Source organism: Notolabrus celidotus, chromosome 3, assembly GCF_009762535.1.
Source record: "Notolabrus celidotus isolate fNotCel1 chromosome 3, fNotCel1.pri, whole genome shotgun sequence".
Classification (NCBI taxonomy): Eukaryota; Metazoa; Chordata; class Actinopteri; order Labriformes; family Labridae; genus Notolabrus; species Notolabrus celidotus.
The window spans coordinates 32,800,948-32,828,153 of NC_048274.1; the positions used below are offsets into that span (position 1 = coordinate 32,800,948).

Below are 27,206 nucleotides of genomic sequence, written 5' to 3' on the forward strand. Positions count from 1 at the left end.
TTCTTTTGCAGAACAAATAAACAGCTGCATGGAGAACACTGTAAGATAAGAATGGGCCTGCAGGTGTGACTCGAACCCCAGGCAAGACCTTTCAGTAAGTGGGAAAGAGGGGGTTTCAAGGTAGTGAAGGAACTCTTATACCACCTACCAGGAAGCATTTGCTATTTGGGGTCTTTTCATTACACCATTTTGATATATTGATTCAGAGGAAAAGCTGAAACTACAGTGTGAGGAAAGTGTTTTTTTCTCAGCTCACTTTGTACGCCATGTTTTGGATTTGAACTCAGAATCATTTGACTGAAAGGCAGCAGACTTGTGCACTGCACCACAGGTTTGCTTGGGAGTGTTGGCCTTTTTGTTTTCATTTCACCATTTGTTTGTGGAAGTTCAAATGCACATGTAAGAATACAGTGTGGAGAAGGATGTCAATGCCATCTCACAATAAAAGCCCCTATCTGGGATTTGAGCTGACAATCATTTCATCAGGAAATTATTGGATTGGAACCCTCAACCCGTCCACTGTGAGGCAGCAGTACTAACTTTTATTCCAACATAGCACCTTGCAGAGTTCACTTGCACCTTAGTAGTCAAAGATAGTAGGGGTAAATAAATTGTACTCATTTGTGTGTGTGCACAGTGTCTTCATGCCACCCCTATAAAAGTCTGTGCCCCAGTCTGGCCAACCCATTCACAAAAGTCCGGCTCCGCCCCTGAGTAGCATATTGTTTGACATTAGTAGGCCAGTACTCCTGCCAGTCCCCTTGACCAAAGGAATTTCTGGCCTGCAAGATGGAGTTGGTTGGACTCTGCACTTTACTTGCTTTATTCTTAAATACTTGGCAGGGGGTTGATGAAGTTTTCCCACGGGGATTGATTCAGGCACCACATTGTTAGGCTAGATCTCTTAGATTTGGACGGTTCTCTTCCAGATTGGATGTCAGGAGATGAATATTCATCCTGCTCCTCACCAAGACTGAACCCCCCCCCCCCCCCCCCCCCCCCCCCATAAACAAGCCAATACATGTCTTGTTAAAGGCTTTAAGTGTCAACCTGGGCCTTAGATATTTTCATCTTTACCTGGAACGGCCACGCAAAATAGCCCATTAGTAATCCGTGCGTGGGTTTGTTCAAAACCTGACCCACCCTGTCAATCTGGGGATGTTGCCTTCAAATGTTCATCATAAAATCGGACATTTAATATCACAAATCTTAACTCGCACATCAAGGTAAGGAATATTTTTGATAAGGGTGTTTGCCATTGTCATATATGACTCAAAATAATTACTTTTAGATGAAGAGAAAGAAGACGATTCATGCTGCTTGTAAACAATTACTTTCTTGGTTACAGGAAGCAAAGTAATAACACGTTTGTTTTACCAAAAAAGAAGTTAAAAGCAGAAAATATCATATTTTCTAAATGTTTCTTTAAGTTAGAAAACTAACCAGAAATATTAAAACTGTCATAGAGCAAAACTAGTCAAGTCACAACATGTAATCAGGAATTAAAATTCTACAAAACGTCCTTGCTGTTACTGTCCCTTTCTGTTTACTGACATGGCTCCACCCCTACAACGTCACATGTTGTTAACCCGGGTATTATGGAAAAATCCCGGTGGCTCCGGTATTTATCACGTCGCTCTACTTCACACTCCAGTTTGAATACCGACGAATCCGACGGCACTTAAAGGCGGCACTGAGTCGCTCCGGTCACAAAACCTGCGAAACAAACAAAGTCAGGACAAACCAAGATGTCACGTCTCGGAAATGTAACACCAGTGAGTTTAGCTACATTAACTCTACTGCTTTGCCTATTTTCAGTCAGAGGTAAGTTCCTTTTTATCTGCCTTTCTGTATCAAATCTGATTATGTCTGTCTACATCTTACCCACAGACTGTAGAAGCTTCTTAAAATGATCTGTGGCAGTGCATTTTATTCTTACAGACATTACCAGACTTCCTTCACTTTTTTTCCATGAAACCCAGAAGAGGACTTTGCCACTGAACTGTGCCACCTAGTTTTATTTTCCATTCTAATTCTCCTGACTCATGAAGATCCAGTTGTTGTTTTCCTGTTGTGTGTCAGTGCCTCTTAGCTTCATGGTGAAAATAATATGATCTATGAAGTGCAACAAGATGGTAAATGGGTGTCTTTCCTCAGAGTTTTCTGATGTCAGATGCCTTTGATATTACAGCTGTGTTTACATAACTATCACATTTGACAGCTTTTATTTCCTAGCACTAAATCTCCTCTGAAGTGACTTAAATATTTTGGGTTCTGTCAATGTATAATTTGTAGTCTTTTATCCCAAGGTTATTATTGTCATCACAGAATGGGTTATTAAATGTGAGACAACCCTCTTATTACATGTGAGACTGTGTTATTAGAAGTTCTATTTTTCAAAGTGGTTATATTGTAAAATGCTGCCTTGCAAAACACATGTTGCTTGCAGAGACAGTAGCTTGTGCTTTTGTTTTCCTGCAAGCAACCCCCTCAGTAAAATGTCTTTTGTGAAATGTGATATTAATGCATCCACAGGGAGTAGACAAAGGACAAAGGATGCTTGCACATGTTATTTGTGCTTGTTTTATAAAGCATCATTGCTCCTATGGAAGCCTCTACGGTCACACTAAGGTGGTGCAGATGGAGAGAAAAAACAACAGCATATGTACAGCAGTCTGGAGCCTGCTGTCCACTCACCTAGCTACCTTAAGTTCAACTTCATATGCTACAGAGAGCCTATGAAATACGCACATTTGAAGACTTACAGTGAACTGTACTGCCTTTGCCGTATGAACCTGTTGTCCTTTACCACCATGATATTTTTGTACAGTCAAGGGACCTATTTTTTGCCCATATGTACCCACCTGTCATTAGTTCAGGTGTGCTGTGTGTCCTCAGCCAATCCTGAGCTGCTGCACTGTCATGTTGTGTAACTACTCAGTCCTGAAAGAGCCTCGTGCATCTGTGCACCCTGGCTAATCCTGCAAGCTCTTAATCCTGCACAGAGACACACTTGGTTGTCACTAGTTGGGTGCAGAATTTTTTTAATATCTTGAGTTTTCCATACGAATAAATTGGTGCTTCATATTGTCAGTACTGATTAAATTGGAAAACACTTGCTGCCCGTCATGGCTTTATCCTATTCATGCAGACTCTATTGCTTAGAAATAGAGCTGAAAAGACCGATGTTATTCTTTTTTAACAATTCAATTCCATATTTAACTTAAATACAACCTTATTTTTGGCTGTAGTAACTGCCACCTCCGGTTAATTATCTTCTAAAAATGGTTTCATCCAGATTTTTTCTCATGTGTTGAAATGTGACTCTAGCAGCAAAGCCAGTCTGCCAAGTTCCCAGAGGTTTGACAACAACTGTCAGAATGTTCTACATTTGGAACTGTTTCAGTATGGGGACAGAATCTGCTGAACTAGCATGCAAACATACCCAGTAGTTAATTTATTTGCCTCATTACTGTGAGGCTACAATTTCTGAAAAGAGAAAGTCTGCAGTTTTAACAAATGTCTTAAAGTATTTCTCTTAGATGCCTGAAGAGAAAGTCCAGTCCAAACACTCAGTCAGGCCTTTAGATAGTGTCGTGGCTGTTTGAATGCAGACCGTGCTGTGGCCTCTTATGAGTCAAAAGGCATGTTCAAAATCACAAAGAACATGAGTTATGATTGTGTCATTTTGAGTCCTGTGTGACTCATAAACCTGCACTGTGCCACTCCCACTGGAGGTTTCCTCCATTATTTCCCTGATCCAGTCAGGACCTGTGAGTCAGCACTCTGGGCCTCACAGCCAAATGTCTGCCAATGCAGATTCTGTAAACTGATAAATGTTGAATCTCAGTGTGCCTGCAGAGGCGTCAGGAATGTTCCCCAAGTGTATCTCAACCTATTGTTTCTTTTTATTGTCACAGAGATCAGTGTTCAGTCATTCAGAGTCCTGGTAATGTCACAAGGTTTCTTTTGACAGCTACAAATGTTTAGCAGAAAGTTTGTGTGGAGATTCAGAGGCAAGGCAGTTTACCAGGGGGAAGTGATTGGAATAACCTCCTACAAGATCTTTGAGAAACGATTGATTCTTTTCCCAGATTTGAGATGTTTTATACATCAAGTAACTCATTGCAAAAAGCAGTTTCATCCAAATGAAATTCAAAGTTGAAGCCCCAATCTCAAGTTTCTGTCACAGTGATACTCTTTAAATGTTTTCGTCCATCTTCACTTTGTCAAGTCTTTTCCTAAGTTGCTGGAAGGAACCTTTTTTATTGATTCTCAGGAATGATGTTCTGATTAGCCTTTCATAGTTCCTGCCTGAATCTACATAATAGTCCTCTAGCTATCACTTTGAGTTCACCCCTTTCCCAGAATGACGTTAGACTCCCTCCACAGACTGAGTAAGACCTGATCTGTTGACGTTTGACTTAAACCTTGAGGGTTAAGAGGACAACAGCTACAGCATAACAAGATCATGAGGCCAAGAGTTTCACCCCCAAGATTCAGTGAGGGATTCAAAACAACAGCATGTGCTGCATCTGCACTGCAGTCTAAAGTAGCTGCTGGCAGTCAGAGTGTGTCTGACAATCGTCTTCGCAGAAGGAATACTTCACCATTGTAATAGAAAATAGCTCAAATGTTAATGTATTAGTAGTAGCTGTTTTTCTACTGTCATGATGTCTTTGGGTAATAGTTTATACCTTCAACTTCCTGTTTTTTCTGTATCTGGTTTATTCAGGTGACTACTGTAAGGTGAATGTTTGCCATAATGGGGCAACATGTGTGTCAGGAGTTGGAGATGATCCCTTCATCTGCATCTGTGCAGATGGCTTCGCTGGAGACACCTGCAACCTGACAGAGACAGGTACAGCAAAGAGAGACCTTTTTTAATTAAAAATAAACATGAATGATATTTACAGACTCATCCCTGGCCCTCTTTCTTTCCCTCAGGACCCTGCGGTCCTAACCCCTGTAAGAACGATGGGTCCTGTGAGGTCATCTCTCCGACCAGGCGAGGAGATGTTTTCAACGAGTACATCTGCAAGTGCCAGCCAGGCTTCGAGGGAGTGCACTGTCAGATCAGTGAGTTACTTCTGAATGTGATTCTTGAGTCTGAGCTGCTTCTCTTGCCTTTTGCAGCTATAAGATACACCTTTATATTAATTCATTTCTTTACATCTCACATGAAGAAAATTTAGAAAAGCAATTACAAATTTTATTTTTGTTTAATTAATTTGGACTCCAATTAGCCCTATAAAAGTAACAACCTCTTCCTCTGGGGTCAACATGTGTAAACGTGACATCAAATGCTACAAAATGTACTTAATTTATTGTATCAGATTTTATTTTAACATATTTTAAAATATTTTATTGTATTATTAAGAGTCCAGGAATAACAGTAAGGATAAAATATATTTTTACTACAACAACAATAATGACAAATAAGCAGCAAAATACAAAAAAGGGACTGTCAGGTTAACTCCAGTTAATGAACCAATTAGAAATCATGAAGCAATCACTCAAGGGACACACATAACATCCATGTTGTCAATCAAACATCTAACGAAGCTTGAAATGACTGCAGTTCTACTTGAACATTGACTTACTGAGTCTTGATGTTCAGATATTTTATGGTACAGGAAAGCTGCCACATACAAAAACAACCAAAATATTTGATCTTTTACAAGAAAAAGTAAAAAAGTGAGAAAGTCATGTCAGACTTCTCCAAACTAGTCGACAGGCAGCGTTATACAGACAGTCCAGTCCACTTTGAGCAGGCGTGTGAACACATGAGGTTTTTCCATCCTGTCATAGCATTAGAGCAGAAGGAGACGTGTTGTCAGTTCAGCAGTTTCATGAAAGGCTCTCTTTCAGACGATCCTGCGGTCATTCAGTTTGGCTAATTAACAAAACCCCACTCCAAGTCTCTTTAGTATGCAGAGGCCGTCCCCTCAGGTTCAACACTGCTTCTGTTTGTGCCTAAGATTCAGCTAATCAGGGGAAGAATTTGATAATAGTAAAATCCATCATATCCTCTTATTTTATTGACTTAGTTGGCTCAGAAATGTTGCTGAAGTTTACAGTTCAGAAGAGAGGAAATGAAGGGTTTTTCTCTGTGAATGTCAACGTCCTTTTTAAGATCCTCTTGAGGGAATGACTCACTCACTTTGTTTGGGATTGTGAGAAAATAGGTCCACTATAAACTTGTGTTTGTCTGTTAAAAGCATAACTCAAGATGAAAGATTTATTTTATAATTATGGTTTAAAAGCAGGACTTTAACTCCTGCCATGAGTCAAGAGACATTTTTTGTGAATGAACAGCTCACCCCAAAGCCCACAGCCTGACCACCAAATGCAGTGTTTGCACAGCCTGGCCGTCTACTCCCTAACATTTTCTATATTTGAGTCGGTCAGACGTCATAGACTGGACGTGTGTGGAGGAGCTTGAAGTAGGAGAAGACAGATGTCCCATATATTATGTTCAGTAAATGAACAAACATAAGTTTGAAGTAAGACAATATGAAAGCTAAATAGTTTAAGTATTTCAGACGTTATATTTCACCTGCAGGTACAGCATTAAAAGAAGACGTCACGTCAACACTGTTTCCAAACAAGTGGAAAGTAATCCCAGAGGATATCAGCAAAGCTATTTTACAGTCTGTCTGCTGAAGGGATCATCAGCTGTGTTGTGCCAGTTTAGTCACAAACATACAGTTATTTGTTTCTGAGTTGTGAGCAATCCTCTTAGTGCTTACAGGAATAGGAATTAAACAGACCCATGTGTTATTACGTCAACATGTCATCTGCTTTACTTCCGGAGTCTGGAAGTATTTATTAGTGTGCATGAGACAGGTGAACAAGACTGAGGGGAAATTTAACACATTTATAGATATGCGGTGATTCTTATTTAGTATCACTGCCCGTCAATTAAGTGCAATGCAGCTTAATTAGGTGATGTATTAACTTGCATTAATCGTTCATATCATAACAGACATGGAGACAGATGGGTTTATATTGTACGCACAAACTAGGGGTGCTCCAGAAGAAAGACACATGAAAGCATTGGAGAAAAAAGTAGTTGGAACACTAACTTGTATTTGTTTTCTAATGAGCCATTTTAAGTCCACTTTTTATTTAAAGTTAGTAAGTTAGGCCTCAACAAACAGGAGCTAAAGCTGCACTCAGACCTGATCTAGGAGAAATGACAGCTGTTTCACATCTTAGGTTAGGATTAGAGAAACTTCATAGAAATACATTAAATATCAGATCAAACTAACAATTCCCATAAAAAAAGACTGTTTTTGACCAGATGCAGAGACTATTGTTACAAATGGATTTTAATAGTCAGTTACCTTCAGTCACCTGCTAACTCTTAAAGACTCAAGACTCAGCAGTTTCTAGAAAAGTCAGGTCAGCTATGTTATTTAATCAGTAGATTTTAAGGCAATTGATCATTTAGTTTGGTTTCAATCCATGAAAATATTTTGGTCAGCCCAGTTAATTGAGAAGAGTACACTGCTCATGTTAAATCAAGACATGCTGTGGAAGCCTGCCACCCTGTGGAGAAAATTAAACATTACTTGAATAAATGAAGCAAGCATGAAATTAGTTTGTCAGTTACAGTTTGTAGTTTGATCTCTTGTTAGTTTGCTTACATAAATACACACTGTACTGTAAGACACATGGATTTAAACTGGAGAAAGGCATCTTCTGTTGTTTTTCAATGTCTTGTGTTTCACAGGATATTTCACTTACTCTCTGCTAAAGTTAATGTCAGTTTTTAGAAACAATGCAGCAAGTTATTGTTGTGTTTTTCAGATGTGAATGACTGTGTTGATCAGCCTTGTAAGAACGGAGGGATGTGTCGAGATCTTGACGGAGACTACACCTGCCAGTGTCTCTCTCCGTACGTGGGAAAGCAGTGCCAGCTACGTATGTTCATGACACACACACACACACACACACACACACACACACACACACACACACACACACACACACACACACACACACACACACACACACACACACACACACACACACACACACACACACACACAGTTTAGAGTCTAATCTAATAATGTGTTCCTGAAGTTGGTACAAAGAAAAAATACATTTCATATTTCCCTATATTATTAAAGTTAGAGCTGTGTCGTGTCCTGTAAAGGCAACTTTCTTAAATGGAAAATAGACACACAAAATTGTTATTTTTTCATCCCTACTGTTACACTCGTTAACTATTGTTACCTGTGAATGCTAAACAAAAATATTCTCTATAGTTCATGTACATTAAACTGTTTTAGTGACAGTTAAATACTGCTAAAGAGAAGTCATTAAAACTACATGCTTTGACCCTGAATGTTTTTTAATGATGTGTTCTAGGTTGCATCTCTCTGCTGGGGATGGAGGGAGGAGCCATCGTGGAGTCCCAGATTTCATCCTCCTCAGTGCACTACGGCATCCTGGGTCTTCAGCGGTGGGGTCCAGAGTTAGCTCGACTCAATAACCAAGGCATCGTCAACGCCTGGACGTCGGCTGCTCACGACAGAAACCCCTGGATCGAGGTGATTTCACATGCAAATTAAATTAAATGCTGGTTATATGAACATAATATACAGTTATTGAATTGTGGATATTATAATGCATGATGTAATTTCAATAGTGGTACTAAATAAAGAGCTGCTTAATGCACACTTAATTCTGTGTTGAGCCAAATGACCGGGTTCGACTGAAAGAACCGGATGTCCCATCACTACTTGAGATCATGAGGCTGATCGACACCTTCTTTCTTTGAACAACAGATTAATTTGCAGAAGAAGATGCGTCTGACGGGACTCATCAGTCAGGGTGCCAGCCGTATGGGCACTGCTGAGTACATCAAAGCCTTCAAGGTGGCGAGCAGCTTTGATGGACAAGCTTACACCACTTACAGACTGGATGGACAGCGTAGAGACAAGGTGAGAGGACTTCCCTCCTTTTACATGTTCATCATGTTTTGTGCTCCTGTACCAGATTTATCTCAAACAGTGGATGTTGATTTCCTGTATTTTTGTGTTCCAGGTTTTTGTGGGAAATATAGACAATGAGAGCACAAAGACAAACCTTTTTGATCCTCCCATCGTGGCCCAGTACATCCGAATCATCCCTGTGGTTTGTCGGAAGGCTTGCACGCTCCGCATGGAGCTGGTGGGCTGTGAACTCAACGGTAAACACACAGAGAACATACTTTATTACTTTAAACAGGTTTGATATTAATGCAAAGGAACATTTGACACACGATAAGTTAAAGTAAAATCAAGTTATACCCCCTGAACTCTCCTTTGTGTTCTGTGGTTGAAAATATTAGTGTGAATTTCCTGAGTGGGTAAAATTTCGGATATTCCCTTTTGTATACGTTCCCTCTGTCTCTTGCTTTACTGTGTTGTTTCCGTCTTTCTGTGGTGAGTCTGACGAGCATAATGAGAGAGTAAAACAGTTCATCTACATAATATGGCCTCCATCTAGCTGTGGTTACAAAGAGAATGTATAGCATAAACTCTCTGTGGGTAGACCTCAACATGCAACAATAAAAGCAGCAATTCCAAGTACAAGCAGAGACTGAAGTTTGCAGCTGAGTTTTTTCCTCCTCCATCCTTCAGTCCTTGGTTTTGTTTGAACATAAAGACAACAACATTTACAGAGAAGCATGATCACTGAACACAATGTGCATGTAAACCTCTTTGCAGAAGTTTTCTTTCTCTCTGCCTCCTTGTGTTGCTTCTTCTTGGTTCTTTTGGGTGTGAAAATCAGATCAATCAGACCCTTCCTCTCTGAGTAAACGTGTTAAGGGAAGAAAGGTAAAGTTAATTCATCTTTTCTTTGGGTGTAATCATCTCTCTCTCTCTCTGTCTGTCGCTGGTGGTTTCCCCTACCTTCTCCATCTTTCTGCTTATCCTTGGATTCACAGTTTATTCGAACACGGCAGGTTGCTCAGCCTCTCTGGGAATGAAGTCTCGCCTCATCTCAGACGGGCAGCTCACAGCCTCCAGCTCCTACCGCACGTGGGGAATCGACACCTTCACGTGGCACCCTCAGTTTGCCCGGCTGGATAAGACGGGAAAGACAAACGCCTGGTCTCCTGCGCACAGCAACCGATCAGAGTGGTTACAGGTCAGGGAGATTTCAGCTGTAGAAACTCATTGTTGTTAAAAAATAACCTTCATAATCCCGGAGATGTTTCAGAGAATGACAGTTTCTTTTTTTTCTTCATCAGATTGATCTGGAGAAGGCGAAGCGGCTCACAGGCATCATCACTCAGGGGGCCAAAGACTTCGGCGTGGTGCAGTTTGTGTCCGTGTTTAAAGTTGCTTACAGTAACGATGGAGAGTCCTGGAGTATAGTAAAGGAGGCTGACACTGGAAATGATAAGGTTAGGCATGAATCATTTTAATAATACTGTTTTTTTGGGGGGGGGTTTTGTGTAAAATCACTTAAAGTTTTCAAAAGTAATACAAAAAGAAACTTCAGTTTGTAAGACACAACCCAAGAAGTCATGCATTCTCTCTTTCCTGTTATTGCAGTGTCTTGCACAAGTAGTCACCCCACTGAACTTTAACATTTGTTTTTGTGTCACAGCTATAAATAAAAATTTCATTTCAATTAATATTTTTGTGTGTAATTGACATACAAAGTTGTCTATTATTTTAAATGTGGGAGTATTTTTGATATTACAGATAATTTACTAATAACTGTATTGCTGTAAAACTTCTTAGGATTAGGTTCAACTTACTACTTTCTAATCACAGTTCTTTGCTTGTTGGTCTGCTTCTGTTTGTCAATCAAACAGCGAAAAGCCCAGATGAATTCATTTATCATCCCATTATTACAACTCTCTTAATTATTGAAATGGGATTGAATATTGATTCCAGGCACTGCATATTAAAAAAGAACGTGTGTTAGTTGTTATTTGAATTCTGTAAGTCAAAGGGCTGTAAGTATGCTGTATATAATTCTGATACTGAACACCAGGTGGAGCTGAGGCTCAAAGTAAGTACATTTATGTGTGAAGGGTCGACCAAACTTGTTTCAAAATTCACTGACTGATTGAGACAAATATTAGGTTTGTTGAAGTAAGTCATTACAAATTTCCATCTTTCGGACCCAATTTTTAATAAACTTATTTCATCTTAAATAAATCAGGATACTGAGGAGCTAGTTCTAACGCATGTTCAGGTTGGGCAAAAACAATGTCCAGTGGGTCACTGAAGTTTGAGTTTGTCTATTCATTTATTTAGATTTTGTTCACATATCTTCAAACATATGTAGAGTCCATTAAACAGTAAAACAAATAAACACAGAACATGAGCAAAAATACTCAACTCATGGAACGCTCCGACACCTGCAAAGCAAATACAACTCTTAGCTTCCATTCACAACTGGATCCAATCAGCTGGAGTCTTCGCTTTATGCTCACAATAAGCCAAGGCTCGACCTTGGGTTCAGTGTTGGAATTATCAATAAATAAAATATACACAGCGCTGTCTTACAATGTGTCTCATACAGTAATGAGTAATACAAAATACAAGCAGCACTTTGGCTCCAAGCTTTCAGTTTTTATGAAGATCCATTGTCTGCAGCTCATCCTCTTTCTCTGACTTAAATAAGAACCTTTTACATCTGTGCCTGTTTCACATAAATGATCCCATAAAACAGTTAAGCAGGCTTTGATGTTTTTACAGAGCAAAGAGTCAATAGACTCATAACATACTGATGCTGGGCTGTGGTCTGGATGTTCTTGATATCTGGGCAGGGCTGCAGGGATCCTGGTTTAAAGGCTGTTAGAAGGAGGCACAGTTCATTTAATATAGCAGTGGTAAGGAAGATGTTGGGTGGACATTTGAGCCAGCTTTGTATTAAACAGAGTTGTCACAGCACAGATCTAAACAAGCTCATTATACTGTACGTTTTGCTCCATTATTAATTGTGTCATCCTAACTGTAACCCTTACATCTATCTGCAGCTTTTCCAAGGAAACATCGATAACAACACCCATAAGAAGAATCTATTTGAGCCTCCATTTTACGCTCGCTATGTCAGAGTCATGCCCTGGGAATGGCATGAACGCATCACTTTACGTATGGAGCTGCTGGGCTGTGATGACTAGAAACTCATCAATCAACCATCCAACTGTGCTCCATCCTTGCCTGCCATGTCTTCAAACCACAGCAGAGGAGCAGACATTGAAGAGGATTGTCTGTTCTGACCTTTGGTTTGATTCTCGGTTGGCTGCTGGGACTGTTAACACTTTTAGCACTTTTTTGACTCGTGACTTTTTATGATGATGTTAATAGAATTGTTTAAGTAATCAGATGATTTGAACTTTAATGGCCTCAGACATAAACAGACTTTACGTGAGTAGATATAATTCTAGTCCATACTTGATTTCGGGTTCTGTAACATCTGGTGACCTGATACTTGCAGGTTTTTAAATTCTCCTGTCCTTCTCTTTCAGTCTCACAGCAGTTAACACCTTTACTTTTTAATGTTTTTTATAGTCCAATCAGGACAGCTGACAAACATACTAAACATGTTACTTGACATGTTTTTAACTGCTTGCAAAAATATATAGTATATTTCGGAATGTTTGATTATTGTGGAAGAGTCAAATGATGTCAGAGAACAGAGAACTTTAAACTTTAACATTAAAGCTGCTGTAGACTGTAGGGATGTTGGCAAGAATTGTGTTTCTCTACTAAAGTAAAGCAGGGATCATTCTTAAATATAATTTCATCCTTTTTGCAACAAATGTGAATAGACATATCTGTAGAAAAAGAAACATTGTTTTTTATTCATTGTTGGTCTTACACTAAGATCTTTTATTAAATGTTAAAATAAACTATTCTGTGTGTTTGTTCATTAATTAAGATACAGAACTTATGTCTGTCGTGCTGTAGAATGAGCTGTTGTAAATGATGTGTGTTCCTTCTGCACTACGTAGACACTCTTGTGGACAGTTTGATCAACGCTTGGGGCTTTCTGTGTTGTTCAGACCCTGAATCTAAGCAAACAACTTTCAATTTTAAGATGCTGCTCCCCAAATCTAACATAGAATGAAGTCACATAAGGACTGTAAACCAAAGCTCTTAGATGAACCTAATATAAACTTTCTGAGGAATAACGTGCTGAGTGACTGTTTACGTTTCTGTGCAAACTGTCCCGACCACACACTGATGTTGTGGGTTGTCCTCACAGTGGACTACCTGGCTTTGACCTGTGGTTTACAAAAGTAATTACATCCTTCTGGCCGCTCATCTCCCTGCTAAACTCACAGTCACAGTATTTTGACCTCTGTCTAAATGAACTGACTGCAGCGGAGGACAGAAAATCTCTTACATACTGTATCTGTTCTCACTCTGTTGATCCATGGCTGCTGTATGGGGATGTGTAGTCTAAGCATGTTTTCAGCACCATAGGAAGGATGTCCCATTAAAAGATCTGAAGGTTCTGACGAAAACACAGAACCCATCTCCACAACAAACATCTGCTTTCAGAGTTTAGGAGGGGTGTAAACATGTTTTTCTTTCAACATGTTCCTTCACAAATATCTGCACAACATGAGTCAGTTTGTTTTAGTTGGTGCTGCTGTAATAAAAAATTAAGTATTTGGGAACAAAACCAAAGAACGTGTCTGGTCTCTAGACGGAAATTAGCCCGATGCAATTACACTATGCAGAATTTAAGTGTTTCACATTTGATTATAAAAAAAAGCCTACTTATCCCTCAGTTAATGTCATAGTGTCTGAGAAAAAAACTCCAAAAAGACTGAAAGTTAAGAAGAATGAAATAATCCATCACAGCAACCCTCCTCTCTTCTTCTGTGTCCTCTTGGAGACAGCGACACATATTTGTTCCCAACATACTTTTGTCCTCACTTGTCCTAAACTGTACTTCTTTAAACATATGGCTTGTTTCTCAACAAAAATGTTGAGACTGACTAAGATAGAAAATTGTAAAATGATTACAATACTACAATATAATAATATAGAATTATATTTTAGGACTGCCACAGTGCCCTCTACTGGTGATGTCCCATCACAAGAAAAAATCAATTTTAGTTGTTGGTATTTTGGTGCATAAACATCAGTTTATATAAAGTTTTCTGGTATATATGATGCATTCAATCCTCTTTCCCCGAGCTACATGTGTTATATATTGTTTTAATGCATGCTTCAAAGATGTAGAAATTGTTCTCACTGGATTAGGTAAAGATGGAATCATTTCTGATATTACACAGATCATCTTCAAAGTATTTACTTTACTTTGATACAGCAATGCTAGCTCATCATTTGTGTTATACCCTCTTAAACCAGCCACTGTCTCTTCAACTAAGCATGGACGTCTACTGAAGGACTCTCATATCTCTGGTTACTTTAACTTAATAGCAGTTTTTTCCTAATCCATCAATCCATCTATGGAAATCCATTTTACTTTGTGTAACAAAGTTCTTTATAATCCTGCAAGGATTTCTGTCCTCATCCACACACTGAACAACTGCACTGTAACTGCAACTGTACGAAAATAAACCTCATTCTACCAAGACGATTGTGAAAGAGATACAAATAGATGACAAACAGCACACTCGTAGATCAGTCACTGTGCCAGTCAAAACTTTATTTGAATAAAGATAACCCTTATTGTGGTTCAAATATACAAACAGCTCATTTTTTAAATAAAAAAACAAAATGGGAGATGTTTTCTCCTGCATTTGTCTGCGGTAGGCTGCAACAATCTCACACAAGTTGTCTTTGGTTAAAAGATATCATCAAAAAATATAAACTGTCAATTTCTAATCTGAACCAATTGCTTTAATACAAACTTGTTAACTTTAAACTCTTATTTAAAAAAAACAGATCAACATAGAAAACAAACAGTTTGCATACAGTTAGATTCCTATCACAGAAAACCCTAAATCACCCTGCACGGTTATCTCTTCTTCTTCTCTGATGACAGGACAGCAGCTGTTAGCAGCATTCTGGATTTAAAAATGTAATCCCAAGTAAATTGCTTCTCAGGTCCTGTCTAGCTTTCATATCCTGTTACTTTTTGGTTCATACTTAAAGAAACTTCTGCATTTCACAGAGGCTATTTGTAAACACTGCTCACACTCTAACCTGATAGGCTGGCTGCATCGTACCGCACACTTTTTTTTGCAAGTCATTTGCAGAGTCCTACTTTTTGCATGCTCATGCTGAAATATCAGTAAATTAACACAAGAGCAATCGATGTCATGTAGCATTTTTTTGTCAAAGAGGCCCCAGAAGCGATGTGGCATTTCAGCTGAGGTAGTCGTAACAATGCTTCACCTTCATTAAAGCTTATTCCAAAACAGTTTTTTCTCCATCACTGAATTTGTGGTGGATAGCGCAGACACTGTCCCAAAACTTTAAGTATTATCACCAAACAACAAAACTATCTTGGTTCATGTGTGTGCGACCTCTTTTCTAATCAAACTCTGCTTCAAAGAGGAGTCTCTCAATTTTCATCCTTACACTGGCTTTCTTCTCAGAGGACAACTTTTTGAATTTTTTCACCAGATACATGAAGTAGAATTCATCACAGTCTTGAGGTTTATCAAAGTCTATCTGAACAGTTTGGTTTCATGTAGAAGAGCTGGACCACACTGTTTCATATTCACGGTCAGGGGTGGTCACGGAGTGGCTGCTGCTCGATCCTTGGTCGTTGTGGTTGTCTGTATCCAAGTTGAAGTTTGTGTCTTTGAAGTCATCAGTGCGCTAATGTAAGGACAAGAAAAATGTTTTAACAACAAAATCAGGTACAGGCTCACGTTCAGGGAGACTTGATTAAGATCCAAATAGTATCAAGAGAACTAATTACATATACCCACTAAACATGCGGCAGACATGTTAAAGTCCTTGTTCCAAAGCCAACATTTGCCTCCCCATCTGTCTTTTCACTTTTGGTCCCATCGAGTAATTACAACAAAAAAGGGGGTTATATTGTGTTGATGGTTGGGAGAATTCAGATGGAAAAGTCAGGAAAGGTTATTTTCCTTCCACAATAAAGGAAACAAGCTTGATTAAAACCAATGATTTACATAACCCGCCTGACAACCCCCTTAATGTGTAGCTAACTTCTGTGTTAAAAAAGAAGCAACCTGAGACAGAAGAAACAGAACCAAGATAAAAAACGTAATACATAAGTGCATGCTCACAGCCTTACCATGTTGAATGAAGGGATTTCACCCCCCTCTGAGAACACCAAAGAAGCCCTCAGTCCTTCAGTTTGGACTCTCTGAGTTGATATTTGGGCGATCAGCTGCTTAACCTTGTTACATGATGCTAGATGTTTCTTGAAATCTATTCTCCTTATCAGCATGATGTACAGAACAAACAGTGGTAATGGGTCTGTGTTCTGCACTCCACTCCGCATTTGTGGATCGTGTTATCTGAAAATAGAAAGGGGCATTCAATGAAAGGATGAAATGGGTGATGAGTAACACTGAAGACACAGTCATTAGATAACAATAAAAGAAAAAAGTAAAGCCCTTACCTCCAGCGAAACTGATGACCTAAAATGCAGTGTCAAATGCTCAATGATCTTGGAGTACTTTGAGGGCTTGAACAGAGCTGGAGAACAAAATGGACAATGGTATCTGCTCGGAGTGCAGCAATTAACACACTTCTGCAGAGAAGGGAGGGAAAGTCTCTTCTGGATTGATACATGATCCTGAGTCTGCCGAATAACATCTAAATGGCATTCAATAGCAGTAGCATTGCTTTGCTAGGTTTTATGTAGTTTATTGTGATTTTTTTATAGTGGAAACTGAATACTGACTTTATTTTAAGTTTTAAAACATTCTAATCGGATCCCCTGAGTGAATTCCGACAAACACATTTTCTGATAAGCTGAAGCTAGTTAGCAGACAACCTGAGAGTTGGAAAGATAAAGAACTCCTCTAGAGGACATCTTCGATGAAGACTTTAAGTCACTGTGAACTCACCACATAGCTGACAGGATGGTATTCAACATGTCAGTTAATAATGAATTGTTACAATATAAAAGGTTCTTATTTTAATGTGTATGCCTACTTGTAGCTGCTGAGAAGGATCCATTGTTTCCATAGTTTGTTTCACATGAGAAACTCACTGCTGTTGTTTTTCTTCTTCTGTAATTGTTTGTTCGTCTTCTTCTGAGTCTACGGCGTTTGGCAAGCCAGCTTAAAAGCACACCAGCGCCACCTATCTGACGAGAAGGGAAGTGAATTAAAATGTGAATGAAGGTTGACTCAAAGCCACTCGTTTCCAATTTTCTTTAACTGTGAAACTCTTAAATCTCAGTCTGGCTTCAATATCTCATGGAACAATTTTCTGCTTCATTCGACACTAATGAACACCAACACGGTGAGACGGTACAGAAGCTGTTTCAGAGATAACGGCTGCATCATCTGAGAAACATAAATCACTGCACAATTGTCACGCCCATATTTGCCCCCTCTGCAATATGTTGTATTTTTATAACACATAATTCAGCACAATACAATATTCACATTTATGTTTTTGTTTGATGCATGCTAGCCATCATATAAAGTGCACAGTGTAAGATAGAAGGAAAAAAAAATAAAGTTGACTCTTATTTAGTTGTAAAAAATGTTGTATTGTCAACCTCCTTGATTTTTTTCTTAACTCTAACTTCCCTCGTTCACTGCTGAAAAGTCCTGATGCATCTCATTTTGCAGAATGAAATCTCTAAAAGAAATTGGACATTTGGGTTTTATATGTTCTGAGATGACAAAAATATAAATATCTTGAATAATTTATTCTGTTTTTCTACTTTTGTCAGAGATTTCATGATAGAAAGAAGTGCAGCCTGCCTCAATTTCAATATAAAGAGGAAATGTCTCAAACATAGGTTCAATCACAGCCAGCAGATGGCAGTCAGGAGTCTTTGATTTTGTTTGATGAACAATAAGAGCAGGACAAAGTGTGCAGAACATACCAAAGTAACTTTTCATGTTTTACTACAAATGCACAATCATAATAGAAATTCAAGATTTTACTCCATTCAACACTTTCCAGTTCAGTGCTCTGGCGTCTTTATTGCACACTTTCCAGAAAGTGCATCACATGGCCAGATTGGAGAATAGATTTCCTGAATTCACTGTGAACAGACAGCAGTCACGCAGAAAATCTGGCATTCATGGAAATACAATCAGATTAAACGTGAAAAATGGAGGCTGACACAAATGTGACTCTTTGAAAGTGTGAGGTGAAATGTGATGGCAGGGCAAAGAGAGGGGGGATCAGAGCAGAACACTGTGTACAGTCAGCAGAGTGTGTTCACAGAGCCCACAGAATCTCACAGGTATGTGATACGTTCGTATGTGGGGCTGTGCAATATTTGTTGTGCAGATGATTCACCACATTGTCAGGTTCATGTCAGGAAACATGGTTACACAATATTCTCCCATTAGACTACAATTAAACAGGCATGGTGACCGAGAAAACAGCCGGGAGAAAATGTTAGCATGCATGTACAAAGAGACAAAAGTTATCTGTACACTTGTCTCTTTATCATAAACGCTTAGGAATGTGAGACAACTGATGACGTCTAATGAAGCTCATTCAGGGCAGCAGACTTCCATGACGAAGCGTGTATGACATTAATGATGTGAATGGACACACTGATCAGGACATTTGTCCATATCACATCCTCACACAGCCGTATGACAATGGCAAAGAAAAGAGCACTCAAGGAAACTGTCTCTATTTATGAAATAACTTATGCAAAGAAAGATAACTGTATACAGGTTTGGTTTACTTTATAACACATAGAGCACTTTGTGTGAAATAATCAAAATAATGTTAATGATAGTCTCATTATTAGCTCAGTAAAACAGCACCGGATTGTTATCAACCATGTGTGTTGTCTTTGTTATGATTGTACTTTTACTTTTTATTTTATAACCTTTTGCTTGTACTCCACTATACTTGAGATGTAGTTTTTATACTTTTTTAATTTAATCTTATCACGATATTTAACATTTATTTAAAAAAAACAAAAAACATAATCAAGTAAAATATCAAAACATGAGAAATAATTTCCTCCAGTTGCCGTAAAATAACTCAGTCAGTAAGGACACTTGACCTCAACCTGGTACCTCAAACTGGACGTAGCACTATTATTAATTCAATAAGCTGGTACCCTCTTAATGAAACTCTATTAAGTCTGTTTTGAATATGTTGTTGTTTTAAGTGTTTTTATTGGTTTAAAATGTATTACCTTGGCATATATTTCCAAACCCATGTCAAAGACAAAGTTCTGCCTTTTGAATGCAAAAAGAAGGCAATACTTTTATTTTTTTCATCCTGATCTGTTATAAAAGACACTCTTGGGATTTTGTGTCAACTCAAAGTGAAGTGGAGGAATATCCAGAGGTGGATCAACAGCATGGAGTAATGTTAGGCCATGGAGAAGGTGACTTTAATTCTGAAACGAAAGGTGAAACCTTTGAAAAGATCTGGGCCCCTTTCAGCCAACTGTTGGGTAAAATTAGTGTGTCAGATGTGCTGGAAAGTGATGACAAAGGGAATACATGAGAGATTTGGTTAACAATTATATAGTACTTCACATGACCACTGGTTTGCCCCTTGCTCCAGCTCAGATTTAGCTCTTGATTGTTAATATATTAAGTACTAATAGATGAAGAGCCTTTCAGCCCTGCTTGTTTGAGACAAGGGGCTGAAATGTGATTAAGTAAACTTTCTAGAATAGAGATATTCTTGCCCAAAAGTTCATTTATTAATTTATTTTAATTAATAAAAAAAAATAAACAATCCAGTGCTTATCATACTTTATACTGATACTTCCTTATTAAAGCCTGTTTTGATTCCTAACTTTTACCTGTAGTGTTTTACTTTTAAACTAGTACTTTATTATTACTTTTACCTCAGTAAAGGATCAGATTTTTTTATTCCATCACAGGTTAACACGAGGGACGTGCGTAAGAACTTTGTCAAAACAAAGGTGGACTGTAGATCTGAATTTAATTTGTCCATTTACATTTAGATATTTTTCACTGTTAGCACCATTTAACACATTTACAGTATGTTAGTAGTCTTGTAACTGAACTATTGCATTAAAATATTTAATTTACAGAGTAAAACTTGTCAAACTTAATCTCACTCAAATCAGGAAGTATTCAATAGGAGACTGTAAAAAATAAAAGTATAACAAAGTTATAAAAATTTGCCCACGTGTTAAATAAATGATAACATTATGTTACACCTGTAACATCCTTTCATGGTGACATTCAGAGGTTATAACATTGTTATATAATCACATGCTGGTCAAATGAGAAAGGGGAAAATGGAAATCTATGTTCATGTCAGCTTGACCCAGCTGAAAAAGTAAAACCAGATTCTGCCCATGCTTATGAATTTCTGTGCAACTCTGTGTTGCAGATTTAAGGAAAATCTGGAAAATCTCAGTCTCAGCCTCCAAACTGGCAGAATAAAGCTGAAGAAAACTATGAATAGAGATCTTTAAAGCTGAACTGAATTCCACACTTGGCAACTTCCTCTTCATAGTTGAGGTTCTAGAGGGTGTAAACCCCAACACAAGTAATATTTTGGTGCAACCTCAGGAAACTGTGTCATGGATTTGGTTGGGAAGTTTCTAAACAAAACAGAGGTTAGCTGCAGGCTGGTGAGACAAACACCACAGAAGTGTTTGTGTTTGTGTGTGTGTGTGTGTGTGTGTGTGTGTGTGTGTGTGTGTGTGTGTGTGTGTGTGTGTGTGTGTGTGTGTGTGTGTGTGTAAAGAGATGCTGTCCTCTATTTATTCCTTATGTTTTGTCTCTGTCTCTGATTCAGAAACTACTACGAGCTGTTTCTAAGGGCACGGCAGGGCTGGTGGCCTTATATGGTTTATTATGTATAGTGAGAGGTGTCTGATAACACTGTAGTAATAACAATGCTGGGAGGACAACACAATAATCTGACAGGTCATCTGCACAATTCCCACAATGCAAAGGTGACCTATAATTAACATGTGTCTGTTAAGGTCCCAGCAGTCAAAAGAGGCCCACTCCTTCCCTTGGATTAGATAAGCGTAATGCCACCACCATGTGAAGTGCAGAATATGTATTCTTGATGAAGGTGTAACAACTCTCTGATGAGTAACATTATTACTTATATTTCACTTACATTATTATTTTCACAGTGTTTTTATTTCTTTGTGGTTATTTTATTTATTGTCAGTTTGGATACCACACCAAAACCTACTCTGCCTTGTTCTTGTCTAATATGCAATGGCATAAGTTCAGTTATCAATACTGGTGTTTGGTAAAACCTGAGTAAAAGTGAGACCAACACAATCAAAAAATACTTGTTATACTGAACAAAGATCCCAAAGCGCAGGTTATCTGTGCTAAAGCATTTATGTAAGTCAAACCTTAAAGAGCGATGCCTTTCCGACCATTCATTAGTAATGTGTTAATGTAAGCAATATTTACAGTAATATGGTAATTAATGAGACACTGTGTGTATTATTCTTTCACAATTCACAATTTTATAAGAAAATTGTGGTACATTTTGCATTTTGAACCGTATCTGCTATAAAGCAGAAGCCATTAAAGAACATTTTCATCTGCATTGCATTGGGAGGTAGTCCATGAAAACTCATAGTCATAATTATGATGTATTGTCTATTGTTGATATTAGCTAATGTCATTCATAAATGATGCTAGACTCAAGAAAAAACATGTTTCCAAACATTCAGGGAAATGTTGGAAGAAGTAATCAGATAATGGTTGTATCACAACATGAAATGTGTGTAGAAATGAAGCATAATTCATTTCAAGCTTTGCATCAAGACCTAACAACAAGTTATTACAGTGTAATTGAACTGTAACCCAGATATTCATGACAGTTAAAGTGGCCACTGTATGTTATTCTATGTTAAAGGCTGTGTTATGCAATGATGTTGTGTATTACATTGGACTGTTAAACTGAACTGGGCTGGAGCTCATTTTATACAATGTTAAGGCGTTTATGTTATAACAACGAATTATCCCAGCTAGCCAGTTTTTGTTCTAAAAACATTCTGTTAATGTCACAGAGAATGTTACTGTAACATTTTCAGCGGGATGTTTGCTTTGTGTTCAAAGAATGTTCTCTAGTAACATTCTCTAAAAACATTAAGAAAATGCTAGGAGACAACAGTGCTAGAATATTTTGCCCTAATGTTCTTGAAACATTCTCAGCGGGAAGTTGTCTTTATGCTCACAATTTGTTCTCAGATAACGTATTCTAAAAACATTCAATAATCTGTGACCCAATGAATGTTATCAAAACATCCTTTGAATATTAAAGATAAAACATTCAGTTTTTGTTCTCATGAAATATCATCAGAATATTCTTAAACAGAAAATGTTGTGATTTGAGGTGTCACAAACATCCTGAAAACATTTTTTACATGTTGCTTTGAGAATGTTTTTCTTCTTTGTTATTAAGTAACATTATGGGAACATTTTATAGAAAACATTCAATAATCTTTTTTTTCCCAAATAATATTATCAAACATCCTCTGAATGTTAAAGACAACTGTTCTTCTTTCATTAATACTTTACAAAAAAAGCAACATTATTTAAATTGATAAACATCCTTAAGATGCTCTTTTAATATTGCACTCCAAATTGTGTCTGATACCTAAAGAATATTATCAAAACATCAGCTGAATGTTAAAGACAAAATGCTGTTCTTTCACTACACTAAAGTACATTTTTTGAGTATCTGTACTTTACTTGAGTACTATTTTTTGGGGGAACTTTTTACTTTTACTCCACTATATTCAGAAGACAATTATTGTACTTTTTACTCCTCTACATTTCTATCAACGCTCTAGTTACTCACTACTTTTGCTTTGAAGTCAGCTTATGAATTTCCTTCTCTTTTCTGAAATCTGATCAAAATGTGTTTGTGTAGTTCTGTTTGTCTCAGTGGTTTAGTCGTACCTGTATATCATGCGTCTCCATGGCTGAACGTGGAGCAAACACAGAGCAGATTTCCCTCAGATCAGGCAGTTCATGTAGAGGTGGTAATGATGGCTATAATTCTCAACCTGAGCACCCACATTCATATCTCAGCCTGTTTTAGAGGTTTTTGAAATTAAGAATGATAAATATCATTTGAAATGTTCTCCCTGTTTCCCACTCTGCTCAAACAAACAAAAATTCACTGTCCAACCTGAGAAAGCGTGTTGAGCTACGTAACATTTGTTTCATTCCAGATGAACATTTCAAACTAAGTTGTCTGTGCTTGGAGTAACTTAGTTTCTGTTTTTATTCCATGGTATAGTGTTGAGAGATTTCAAGCAATGGTTTATAAACATAATGTAACAGAATGTACTCCTATGTATTCATGACTGCACTCATGCTTTGTGAAAATACAACGTTTTGAGATATTTTTAAAAACAAGTACTCCAGTACTTTAACTCAAGTAATAATCTGACAGAACAACTTTCACTTGTATTGGAGTAATATTTGACCAGGTGGATCTAGACTTTGACTTCAGTAATGAAGCTGTGTACTTTGTCCACCACTGGAAATGAAGCATAATTCATTTCAAGCTTTGCATCAAGACCTAACAACAAGTTATTACGATGTCATTGAACTGTAACCCAGAGATTCATGACACTTGAAGTGACCACTGTGTATGTTATTCTATGTTAAAGGCTGTGTTATGCAATGATGTTGTGAATTACATTGGACTGTTAAAATGAACTGGGCTGGAGCTCATTTTATACAATGTTAAGGCGTTTATAGCATAACAACGAATTATGTTTCATGAGCTAAAAGAGCTGCACTTGTTAAAGGAACTATAAACGATCACACAGTTATATAACAGCCGAGTTAAGAGCAACACAAGTCAGTACAACAAGTCCTTTTTTTCCATTTTTGCATAAAAAAAATTAAATTACATCATGAGTTCAGCACAGAGGAAGGCAGAGTGGGCAGAAGGAGGAAGGAGGAGGGAGTTGCGGTCACTCTCGCTCCTGATTGGTTGTAGTGGATTCTCTGTGCGGCTTGAGGGCTTTAAATAGCCAATCACGGCTCTGACTGTAGTATGTGTAGCAGTAGCAGTGAGCAAACGGTTCTTTCTCGGTGGAACATCGCGTCCGAGCGACACCTCCGTCCCTGCTGCACTCACCCTTACTCACTTACACCAAGTGCCATGGAGGAATCGAGTAGTTGACGTTTCCTGTTGCAACCTTCTCTTTTTAAGCTTTCTTCCCGTCTGATCATTCCGATCCAGAATCAAGTTTTGACGCTTTGAATTCTCAGTTTACGAGCTCTGACCATCCAGAACCATGAAGTACATCATCGGCATCGGCGGGTGAGTGATGTGAATGAATGTAGCTGCTAGCTTACCGAGCTGCTGCTAGGCCGGCACACGTGGAGGAGGCGGTCATGACATCTACACTACTGCTTCCTCTTTGTTGCAATGCTGTTTAAACTACTCAGAAACCAGTTGACAATTTTCATATTTAAAGACTGAAAGCTGACTGGTTATTAATAAGAAGCTGAAGCCAAGTGTTGTAAACATGTAGCAGATATTAATAAATCCTCTGTATGCTCGGTCGGCGCACCCTTTTTGACCCGAAGGCGCAAAATCAACTACAATAACATATTTGATGTTTTTAAAAAAAAAAAGTGGCTTCTAAATTATGATCTTGTATGGATAAAAAATAATTTATTGCTTTTAAATCAGTGGGTAATATGCTGATATGATTGGTTTGGCATTTACTGTTGAATTTATAATGTGCACTACCAAATGTATGTTACAGGTCATGTACATAAAGGTCGAGTTCATTTGCAAAAACAGATAACTCACTTTTGAAAATTTAGTAAAAATGTTTCAAAACATATTTCTTTTCTATTACTAGATTTATGTAATATCAATCAATTCAAGTTGGGTGGCTTTTACTAAGTCAAAATGACATTACTAATTATCTGTATCTTAAAAATGTAACTGTTAAAAGTAAATATATATTTTTTAATCTGTATCTGTTTTTGCAAATGAATTCTTCAATTATTAAACTATACAGCTCTATAACTTTCTAGTTGCATCATCCGATGTTTGATGTTTTTTTATTGCTGTGTCTCATGCAGCGTTACCAACGGAGGGAAAACCACCCTCACCAACAGACTGATCAAGAACCTGCCCAACTGTTGTGTGGTCCACCAGGATGACTTCTTCAAGGTGAGCCACATGCAAACATCGCTCTTGAAAATGTGATGTAGTTTACTTAAGGGATCGCTCTGAGTAACACAAGTAAAGCAGGTGTTTACACTTGGCTGCCTGTGTTGCATAGTAAAGTTTTATGTCGTGTGTAAAACTAAAAAAGTATCAGAGCCTTCCTATAGCAGAGTGTAGTGGTATGTACCTTGGTACATCTTATCAATGTATGTTTCAGCCCCAAGATCAGATTGAAGTTGGTGAAGATGGCTTTAAGCAGTACGATGGTAAGCCTGGGTTTTTATGAAAGGGTTAGTGTGTCTGTGTGTGTGTATGTTTGTGTCTTGTGTGTTTGCTGCTGCTGCTGTAATGTTTCATTTGTAATCTGCATGCCATAAAGTCAAATTCAAACACTAAACCTGTATTTCTGAATTGCTCTTTGCAATTTCTATATGCTTTCTTTTTCCTTGCCCCTTGCTTTGCTCTCCAGTCATCACTGCTCTGGACATGGACGCCATGATGAGCACAATCTATGCATGGTTGGAGAACCCAGTGAAGTTTGAGAAATCTCATGGCGTTAATAACACCCTGGATACTGAGATCGTCCCAAAGTCTGACAATAAGGAAGAGGAGGAGACTCACATCCTTATTGTGGAAGGCTTTCTGCTCTACACCTTTGAGTAAGAATGCATCCCGGCTACATTCCTGTGTTTTGTTACCGTAAAAAAAATGCTTCAGTCAAATTTGACACTGATTCCCACCCCCCCTCCTGCAGGCCTTTGATCGACGTGTTGAACCAACGCTACTTTATTTCCATCCCGTACGAAGAATGCAAAAAGAGGAGGTGGTAAGTACTGCAGTGTGAGGACGCTGTTCTCACTTGTCGCCTCTTATCTGGTTCTCTGTTTGCGTTTTGTTTTCTTTTTTAATTGGCATTGTTTTTGTATGCAGCTCAAGGAACTACTCGGTGCCAGACCCCCCCGGCCTGTTTGATGGTCATGTCTGGCCCATGTATTTGAAACACAAAAACACTATGGAGGGATCAAATGTTGACGTCTGTAAGTGCATTTTTATAGCTTTTTCTCAACTTGTCTGCATGCAGATTTCTTCTTGTACCTTAATGCAGTCCAAAGCTTCTCCTACTGATCTCATGTTTATGTTCTATTACAGTGCAGCTAGATGGAACCAAGTCGAAAGAACAGCTGTTCAACTTCGTCTACGGCGACATCCTGAATAACATCCAGAAGACTTTTTAAAAACAAAGGTACACAAATAGTCTGACTCTCCTGATGAAAAAGCTCTCTGATCAAATGCAAGTTTCTGATCATTGTTCTCTGTTACAGGTCAAATGATCGGCTAAAAGGAGCTCATACTCATCCTGCAAGCAGAAGACCATCTTGCCTTAAGTCTCTACCTGGCAGCCCATTTATCTGACTGCTATGAATTCTTTTGTAAATGTTTTTAACTGGCGGCATCAGATGCTGGCCTGATTTTATATCAACCGTATTTATTGCTTTATTACCGCCAACACTCCTCAGAGAGTCAATGGATTTGCCAGAGGATGGTTGCACTTAGTTGCTTAAGTCAATAAATGATCCTCCTACAAATTCTGTGCGTATGTGATTATTTAAAGATTCCTTTTCTCTCACACTGAAGGTTGTAAAACTTGTGTTTCTTTACAGCTTTATGTTGTCTCTACAATCCTGTTTTCAACACCTGCAGCCCTTGATGGCTGTGAAATTAGTCCCAGGGTGCAGACAACTTTCACTATCTTACTCCCAGGCAACAGTTGGTGTGAGTGATAAGTGGAATCACAAGGTTAGCCCTCATGCCCTCACGTTCAGAGCACAAGCCTTATCTAAATTCAGATGCACATGTGCTGTTTCTCTGGAAATGTTACTGTCATAATGAACTTCAGGGGTCCTTTTAAAGTTAGTGTTTAACAGCAAATACTTCTTATGGATCAGATCAAGA

The 27,206-nt window shown here is 38.3% G+C and overlaps 2 protein-coding genes and 1 long non-coding RNA gene across 6 annotated transcripts; 2 read left to right on the forward strand and 1 right to left on the reverse strand.

Moving 5' to 3' along the window:
• Positions 1 to 1,586: 1,586 nt before the first annotated feature.
• LOC117811009 (EGF-like repeat and discoidin I-like domain-containing protein 3) lies at positions 1,587 to 12,871 on the forward strand. Of its 2 annotated transcripts, none has more exons than XM_034681041.1 (10): positions 1,587 to 1,824; positions 4,736 to 4,861; positions 4,948 to 5,079; positions 7,816 to 7,929; positions 8,380 to 8,561; positions 8,799 to 8,954; positions 9,058 to 9,202; positions 9,962 to 10,146; positions 10,250 to 10,405; positions 11,996 to 12,871. In XM_034681041.1, the coding sequence occupies exons 1-10, from the start codon at positions 1,749 to 1,751 to the stop codon at positions 12,137 to 12,139; spliced, it is 1,416 nt and encodes a 471-aa protein (XP_034536932.1). In that variant the 5' UTR covers positions 1,587 to 1,748; the 3' UTR covers positions 12,140 to 12,871. The 2 variants fall into 2 exon arrangements, with proteins under 2 accessions (XP_034536932.1, XP_034536931.1); XM_034681040.1 differs by having other exon boundaries at positions 1,589 to 1,824; positions 9,944 to 10,146.
• A 1,754-nt stretch (positions 12,872 to 14,625) lies between these two features.
• LOC117810248 lies at positions 14,626 to 24,439 on the reverse strand. 2 transcript variants are annotated; one of them, XR_004630742.1, is made up of 5 exons: positions 24,425 to 24,439; positions 17,085 to 17,234; positions 16,546 to 16,622; positions 16,216 to 16,441; positions 14,626 to 15,767 (listed from the first exon to the last, which is right to left on the reverse strand). It is a non-coding gene; the product is annotated as an uncharacterized LOC117810248 (long non-coding RNA). The 2 variants fall into 2 exon arrangements; XR_004630743.1 differs by having other exon boundaries at positions 17,085 to 17,238.
• mibp2 (muscle-specific beta 1 integrin binding protein 2) lies at positions 24,140 to 26,839 on the forward strand. 2 transcript variants are annotated; one of them, XM_034679962.1, is made up of 8 exons: positions 24,140 to 24,389; positions 25,166 to 25,256; positions 25,471 to 25,519; positions 25,723 to 25,912; positions 26,008 to 26,079; positions 26,184 to 26,290; positions 26,403 to 26,496; positions 26,576 to 26,839. In XM_034679962.1, the coding sequence occupies exons 1-7, from the start codon at positions 24,364 to 24,366 to the stop codon at positions 26,486 to 26,488; spliced, it is 621 nt and encodes a 206-aa protein (XP_034535853.1). In that variant the 5' UTR covers positions 24,140 to 24,363; the 3' UTR covers positions 26,489 to 26,496; positions 26,576 to 26,839. The 2 variants fall into 2 exon arrangements, with proteins under 2 accessions (XP_034535853.1, XP_034535854.1); XM_034679963.1 differs by lacking the exon at positions 25,471 to 25,519 and having other exon boundaries at positions 24,372 to 24,389.
• The last annotated feature ends 367 nt before the right edge of the window (positions 26,840 to 27,206 follow it).